Source organism: Oryctolagus cuniculus, chromosome 12 (genome assembly GCF_964237555.1).
Source record: "Oryctolagus cuniculus chromosome 12, mOryCun1.1, whole genome shotgun sequence".
Classification (NCBI taxonomy): domain Eukaryota; kingdom Metazoa; phylum Chordata; class Mammalia; order Lagomorpha; family Leporidae; genus Oryctolagus; species Oryctolagus cuniculus.
Genome location: NC_091443.1, coordinates 71,863,164 through 71,871,291, shown reverse-complemented (window position 1 = coordinate 71,871,291; position 8,128 = coordinate 71,863,164). Strand labels below are relative to the sequence as shown.

The following is an 8,128-nucleotide window of genomic DNA, read 5'->3' as shown; positions in this document are numbered from 1 at the left end:
TGCTTCTTCTGCAGCCTTGATAAATGTCTTGCTGACACAATACAGCTCCTTTCAGCAGGCCAAAATACAGTACCAAGATAAGTACAATCAGGAGCTTCACAGAACAGCCTCATCCTGGGCGTCTTATTCAGAGAAAAGAGACTAACCCAGACTACCAGATAAGGCAATTCAAGACTTCACTGACATCTGCTCAAGTATGACAATGCAAATTTCTTAAAGTTCTCGTTCCCTTTAGCTGACACTGTTTTTCGTATTTCTTCTTCCTCACCCTGGAGCTGACCTGCAAGCAAGAACTCTTGTGGGAGGGTGTGTCTAGGAGGGAATTTGCGCGCCAGGGAAGTGTACAGTTTCATGGCAGTCTTTACCCTGTAGGAGCTAATGATCTTGAAGATTCAGAGGAACTATCAATACCTGCAGTGGGGGAAGGCAGCATTCCTGAGGATGTAATTACCTGTTGGGCGATGTTGTATGGATTCTGGGTAACATGAGGGGTTCTGAGACAGGAGAGCTCAGCCTGGACCTGAACAAAGAATTCACTCATCAATCAGTACCTGCAGGGCTTTTGAAAAGGGATTCCAGAAGGTGGCCACTCTGTGTAGGCATTTTATATACGCACTTTCCCTAACTATTTTCACCATCTCCGCATTCCTTTCTGGTCATGACTCCCTTTATCTGGAGAACAGGAAGAAGGCTCCTACGTATAGTGGGCAGCGAACAGCTCTCACAGCGTGACTAAGAGGTGGTTTTCGAGTCTCGAGAGTTCTTGAGGACTGGACTCCGGGTCCAAGTGGCCCGACCCCCACGGGTTGGCGGCACCTGCTCCCGAGCTCCTCCTTCAGACCCCAGTCTGGCTAGTCCTCCCACCCGCGCTCAGGCCATTTGCCGTCACTCAGCCTCCTCCCCCCTCCCTTCCCTTCCGCACACCTCCATTTCCGACTACTCCTCCGCCCATTTGGGCCCTCCTCGGCTTCCGTCCCAGATGATCCCACCCCGAAGCTGCCACCGCCTCCTCAATCTCCGGGAGCTGGAGCCGCCTCCTCGGCTAGTGGCGTAGCCGAGTCGCTGTCGCGTCCAGGCAGATAGGGGCGGCGGTCCGGAGCCCAGTGTGGACCCGAGCGGGGGGCCATGGAGAAAGCGGCCCGAGGCATTCTCGTTACCGATTAGAGCGGGCCTGTTGCGGCTGCTGGCGCCATGGACCGAGCCCCCACCGACCAGGTACGCGGGCTCGGGCCGGGCCGGCCGGGCCAGGGGATGGGGGTCGCCGCTTCCTGTCAGGCCGGGCCGGGTCTCCGGGCGTAGAACCGGAGCTCCCGGGTTCCGGCGGGCGCCGACCCCCGTCCTGCGGGAGCCGGGCTGCGCCCCGCTCTCCCGCATTGTTCCCGTCGCTGCCTCCGGCTCAGGGGCTTTCCCTGCCCCGCACAGCCTGGCGCCTGCGGCCTCGGCCGATGCCTCTTCCTCCCCGGCCTGGTGGAGGGGACCCGGAGGCTCCAAGTTGCCCGAGCTCTCCCGAGAGGAGGGATGATAACTTCCAGCTATGCGAGCCCCCTCCCGCCCCGTTCCCCCCCAGCTCTGGAATGTGCTTTCAAGGTGGAAGGGCTTTTTGCAGCCTCTGCCCTGGAAGAACGTCCGCGAATAGGTGATAACTACAGCCCCGGAGGGGTCTCGGCCTGTCCGCTGGGTGTTGGGGAGCGGAGCAGTGTGCATGTGTGTGTGTGTGTCTGTGTGTGTGTTGGCATTGGCTTTAGAGAGGTTATTCCTTCTAAGAAATGGTACTACGGGTCCTCCTTGCCCTTCTATCCAGTTATTTTGCAAAAAAATTGTAGCTAGTCCCCCCCCCCCCCAATGGAACGTAGATTTTAAAGGTTTGGCCAGAGCGTGAGTTCATTTCCGAATGCGTTTTCCCACTCGCAAAGTCGTCCCGTCAGCGTTGTTTTGTTTTTCATTGCATCAGATCCTTGGTTGTCCGTGCTAGGAGGTGCTGGCAGGCAGGGATAATGACAGTGTTTTCCCCCAGTATTTTCCGCCCTGAGGATTTCTACGAAACGACTGAATTCGGTTGAAGTCGAAGTTTATTCAGTCTCCGTTTCCGTCTCCAAAGGCTTTGCCTAGTTTTGAACTAGACAGACAGCTGAAGAGGAGAGGCTAGTGGTTTGCCTGTTAATTTTACAAAATAGATAATTAGCACCTGAACAAATGAGACAAGGTTTCCCTAATTCCTAGAAGTGACTCTGGGTACTTAGAGCCGGTGTTGTTTCTGAAATCAGACTCTGAGCAGGCGAAGCACACCTTCCTAGTTGTGAATATTTGTTTTTGCAGAAGTTTTAAGAAAAAAGCTTTATGTGACTGTAACTGAAAGCACAGGTATTTTTATGAACTAGTACCTGGGATTACCAAAGCAAAACTGATGTGGAAGCCTCTTGGCACGTACAGATTCATCCCATAGAGCAGGAGTATTCTATGTAGTCTATATCCAGCTTAACTAAAAATACTTAAGATATCTAGCTGTCAAAAGTACCCATGATCTTAAAGCTCAACAAATGAATAGGAAATGTCCTTGAACAGTTTCCCAGTATGTATGTCACTAATGAAAGGGTTCAATGTCTTGGTCTTTCACCAGCAAGCCAGAGCTGTAACCAGTAATGCTGCCATATATATACTTAGGGTTCCTTTCATCCTGGGGGAAATGTAATTAACTCTTTAGATTGTGACTTTCTGCGTAGCTGTTCGTGTGTGTGATTATCTTAACAGCAAGTGCTGTAAGCAATTTATTTAAACTAGGCAGCCTCTTCCTCTTTCATCCCACATCTTCCCAAAGTCCCCTTCCTATTAAACCCTTGTACAAATTTAAGGACTAGGGTGAAACCACGAGAAAAGGTTTTACTATTGAAGATTTTTTTTTAGTACCTTCTGCTTCTTCCCAGCCTAAACCCACAGAGAATAATTTGAAACTCTCCCATTCCTCAGTACACCCCCTAGAAAACATAATGCATCTTTGCCTAGTTAACTAGGCTGTAGTCAGTTAATTTAGGGATCTATGGGTGACCTGGAAGGAGTGTGCCTCATTTTATATATGTGTTTTTCTGGGCAAGACTCCATTAGTTCCATCATATTCTCAATGGAGGGTGTATCATTCAAAAAAGTCCAAAGACCATTAACCGAATGGTTAGGTGCTGAGATTTCTCAACTTCTGGAAATCTTTATAATTTTCACTGTACTTTAGAGTAATGTAATGGCTTTTCAAGGTTAAATTTCCAGTAAATTTCAATTATAAAAGTATATGCTGAATTTCCTTTTTTCCTCACAAAATGTTTGTTTTTTCCTTTTAAACTAATGTTGACTTATATCCAGAATTTCTAGAAATGCTTGTAGCATTAAAACATAGTATTGTAGTGGTTAGCAGGTCGTAGAAGTTTGATTTTTTAAAAATAGTTCTTAACACAGATTTTCTGCATTTTATCATAACCTACCTCTTTAAGTACTTACTGCTCAAGTGTAACTTTTTAAAAAACAAAAGCTCTTTTGCCAAAAGTTCATGTTGCAGAATTCCTTTTTATCTTTTACATAAAATCTTTTTATAAAATGATAAATTGTGTATATATTGATAAAGATTATACAAAGTAAGTCGCTGGTAATACCGTGCTAGGTAGGTAGTCTTTTTGCAGTAATGACTGTTTGAAGGAATGTTAAAACCAAAGAGAATCTCAGGAGTGTTGTCCTTTTGCAAGACTGTATTAAATCAAAGGAAGTAGCTTAATTTTAGCTGCTAGAGTTAGATGTTCTAAGAACAGATATTACTTGGCATAAATGCATTTTTCCCTTAAAAAAGCTAGTGTAAAGGGATGTGAAGAATAAATCATGAAGTTCATTTTCTTTATAAAGGCTTAGTTTCCATTTTCAGGAAATTTAGGAAAATGTTTTGAGTGTTTTTTTTAAATAAACTGGGCTTAGTGGTAACCAAACACCTGAAGTTCATAGATGTTTATGTTATCACAGATAATTTAAATATTAACTTAATTTTTAGTGCATTACTGTATATATTCTTCCAAAAGAATTTATGATTATTAGTTATTAACATCTTTAATTCTTAGAAAAACAAATATGCAGTGGATGCATATGATTGTATGCAGAGCTGTTCACCAATAAGATGTAAAACTATCTGTTTTATAACTTTCTTTTAAATAATTTATAAGGTTCAAATAATGTTAGCACTAAGTAAGTCAGTATATCATTGCTCTGTATTCTGGTTAGTTGGTGGATTAAAAATATTCAAGAAAAAATTATAATAAACAATACACTTTTTTGGGGTCATTATTCCCTAAACAATGCAGTTTGACAACTGTTTACATAGCATTTAAATAGTGTTAGGTATTATTAGAAACCTAGAGATTATATAAGGTGTCTAGGAGATAGTGTATATATTATGTGTGAAAGGAAAAAGAATTTGAGCATCTGAGGCTTTAGGCATCTGTGGGGAGGCCTGGAACCCATCGCTTCAGATACCAAGGGATGAATGGATCCTAAATAAGTTACTGCAAGTAGTAATTATTCAGCAATACTTGTACTTGACTTCTATATATGGATATAAGTAAATGATGTATCTTATCAGATAATACTTTTATAGCCAGAAAGTAAATACATGCTCATTTAGAAAAACTGCCATTTGGAAATTTAAGGAGACATTTTCAAGCCTTTAGGTCAGGAAGGAAATAAAAAGTAGAATTATAGATTATTGAAAAATGATCGCAATAAAATGCCATATGTGAAAACTTTTGGGATGTGGTTGAAGCTATAGTCTGAGGCAAATGCATAGCAAATGCTTTCATTGTTAAATGGCTTCAAAATGAAATAAAAATTTAGCAATCTAGGCAAGAAGTTAGGAGGAAAAGTCTGCCAGAGCAAGAGAGACGATAATAATACATCTAAAACCAGAAATTGATGAATTAGATAAGCCAAAAACTAGAAAGTTTTTTTTTGCAAAATACCATCAGATTTGAACAGGATTAGATTTAATCTGGGTTAATAAAAGGGGGAAATGTGTAGATAACAAACATCTGGGCCCGAGTCTAAGTTAAATGTTTCTCCTCAGTATTTTCTGAAGTCTTAGAAAACTTACATAACTACCGCAGTTTGTTTTGGCAAGTGGTTTACTTTCAGTATAAGCCAATGAAGTCAGAAAACAATATAATCAGCAGGTATCTCTTAGACATTTGTCATTATTTTTCCTTCAGAAAAGGAAGTATTTTGTAAAATATCTTAATGTTTGATATATTTTTACCTTAACATAGAAAGAAGATGTAGGGTTTGCATGGTCCTGTCTTTTCCTGTGGGTGGTTGGTACACACTCTGAAGTTTCACTGTGGGAGACTGTCTCATTATGTTCTACTTTAGTTTTGACTTTAAGTGGGTGTCATTTTTTTTTATAAATGCTTAATCTGGGAAAATTACTTGCACTCTCCTGGAGGTGCCATCTCTGAGTTTAGTGTGCATTCTCTGCTGATGTGTGCCTCTTGGTAGTGTGTGCTGATTCCTCTAAACTGCTCTAGGACAGTTCTCTTTCCATGCCTGATGCATGGTCCTTGAATGATATGAGTTCTGAATGATATGGACGTGTTTGTCTAAGAAACTGTTTTAAACAAAGTTTTTATGCTTTTATGTTTTGATAAGTTCTTGGGTTTTTCTGGATTATTCACACCAAAGACATTCTTGACATTTGATTTAATATGTACAGAATTACAAATGAGTGTGACACTGCTGAAATATTTAAAATTTTTTATATAAAGGGAATAAATTCATGTATTTCATATAAACAGTTTTAAGAGAATAATGATACTTCCCATCCAACCTACTTTCCCTCCCTCCCTTGCTCTCCCCCTGCCTCCTCTTTCATTTCTAATTTTTCTTTTAATTTTTTGCAATGGCATACTTTCAGTTTATTTTATAATCACAAACTTTTCTCTCGCTTTTTTTTTAATTTATCTTATTTATTTGAAAAGTAGATTTACATAGTTAAGTCTTCTATCCACTGGTTCATTCCCCAGATGGCCACAGCAGCCAGGACTGAGCCAGGCCAAAGCCTGGCTAGGAATTTCTTCCAGGTCTCCCATGTGTGTGCAGGGGCCCAAGCACCTGGACCATCCTCTGCTGCTTTTCCAGGCGCATTAGCAGGGAGCTGGATCAGAAATGGAGCAGCTGGAACTGGAATTGATCCCATATGGGATGTCAGTGCTGCAGGCTATGGCTGTAAACCACTGTTAATTATCTCAAGCTTAATCCTCCACCTAAAATAAAGGATTCAGTAAGTAGTGAGTAGAAAATCACTGTTCCTCAGGAGTATAGACAAGGGCTGTAAACAATAAGCATATCTTCAAATATTTTTTAAAGATTTATTTATTTATTTGAAAGAGTTACACAGGAAGCAGAAAGGCAGAGAGAGAGATCTTCCATCTGCTGGTTCACTCCCCAAATGGCCTCAACAGCCAGAGCTCCACTGATCCGAAGCCAGGAACCAGGAGCTTCTTCGGGGCCTCCCATGTGGGATCAGGGACCCAAGGACTTGAGCCATCTTCTAGTGCTTTCCCAGGCCATAGCAGAGAACTGGATTGGAAGAGGAGCAGCGGGACTAGAACTGGCACCCATATGGGATGCTGGCGCTTTAGGCCAGGGTGTTAACCTGCTGTGCCAGAGCGCCGGCCCCGAAATAGTTTTTCAAAACAGTTTCCTGGAATTAATATGTTCATTAATTTGGAAAATTCTGAAATAATTTTTCAAAGATAACTTTACTATGGAGATAGTTGGAATTTTTTGAAGCCAGTAGTAGCATAAGAATAATTATAGACTTTGTTCAGTGGCAGTCAGACTTAGAGATAATCTCTGCAATAAAATTTCTGATCACTAAAAAGTAGATCATGGCAAAATAGAGTAAGCCCAGAAATATAAAATTGAGGAAAAACTTCATATGAAGTTAGCTAGTTTAATTTTTCATAACATCCTGTCCCTATGCAAAACATTTTTCTTTGATGTCTCCATTAATACAAGGATACTTCAAAAAGTTTGTGGAAAGTAGAGTTAAAAGACAGCTTATTTTGGTGCAAAATATTTTTAAAGTCCATGAGTAAAAAATTCATGGAAAGGCGTATTATGAAAAATCTGCTTGAATTTCAGATTTTTCACATCAAAATTAACTTCATTTTCCACAATTTTTGGAAATAGTCTTACATAATTAAGATATTACAAGATTATGTTGTTTGCTTATTATTATATTATCTATATGAATTTTATTATGTGGAATTTTAAGAGTAGTTTGGGTTCTTTACATTGCTTCTCAGGCCTAAGAACAACAGATGCTATATTTTGATGTATGATACTGACAGTCTTAAAAGCACAATAAACTACTTTCTGACTGTGCGGAGTTGTAGCGACAGGACAGGAAAAAGTTTGCCATTCTGTTCCTACTAGTGACATCTTCTGTTTGTGCAGCTGTTGACTATAGCAGCTTCTCTCTCTCTCTCTCTTTTTTTTCCCCTTTCTGAAAACAAAGGATCATTTCAGTGTTTCTGAGTTTTATTGTTGAACTTTGGTATCTAGAATTGCATTTAGAATAGAAGCCAATGTAAATTTTAATATTTAAAGGTATGTGCTGTGTTTACTTGCAGACATCAGTTTAAAATTATGCGTAAAACCTTTTGAAAGGTAGGCTGCCTGAGCTCATAAAGTACAAATGAAATTAGGAGTAAAAGATTATTGCAACCTTTGACCTGAACAAGAATTTGAAGTGATTTATTAATGATATTAATATGGTTTCTTTCTTCATTTTAGACTGAGAATTTGATGTACTTGTATTCATTAGTGTGTCCAGATTTATAAAACTTATGAATTTTTTTTAAGATTGATTCATTTATTTGAAGGGCAGAGTTATAGAGGGAGAGACAGAGAGAAAAAGCGTGCGAACATATGAGTGAGCTTCCATCCTCTGGTTTGCTCCTCAGATGTCTGCAACAGCTGGGGTTGAGCCAGGCAGAAGCCAGAAGTCCATCTGGGTCTCCCACATGGGTGCAGGGCCTCAGGCTCTTTGACCAGGAGCTGGATTGGAAGTGGAGCAGCGGGGACTTGAACTGGTGGCTAGATGGGA

The 8,128-nt window shown here is 40.8% G+C and overlaps 1 protein-coding gene across 2 annotated transcripts in view; it reads left to right on the top strand.

Annotated features, from left to right (window-relative positions):
* Nucleotides 1-789: 789 nt before the first annotated feature.
* Nucleotides 790-8,128, top strand: part of SECISBP2L (SECIS binding protein 2 like) — a 51,895-nt gene continuing 44,556 nt past the window's right edge. The window contains exon 1 of one of the 2 annotated variants that reach the window (XM_008269039.4): nucleotides 790-1,215. In XM_008269039.4, the coding sequence (XP_008267261.2) occupies nucleotides 1,192-1,215 (24 nt within the window). In that variant the 5' untranslated portion in view covers nucleotides 790-1,191. The remainder of the gene's footprint in view (nucleotides 1,216-8,128) is intronic. The other variant, XM_008269040.4, reaches the window with a different exon arrangement.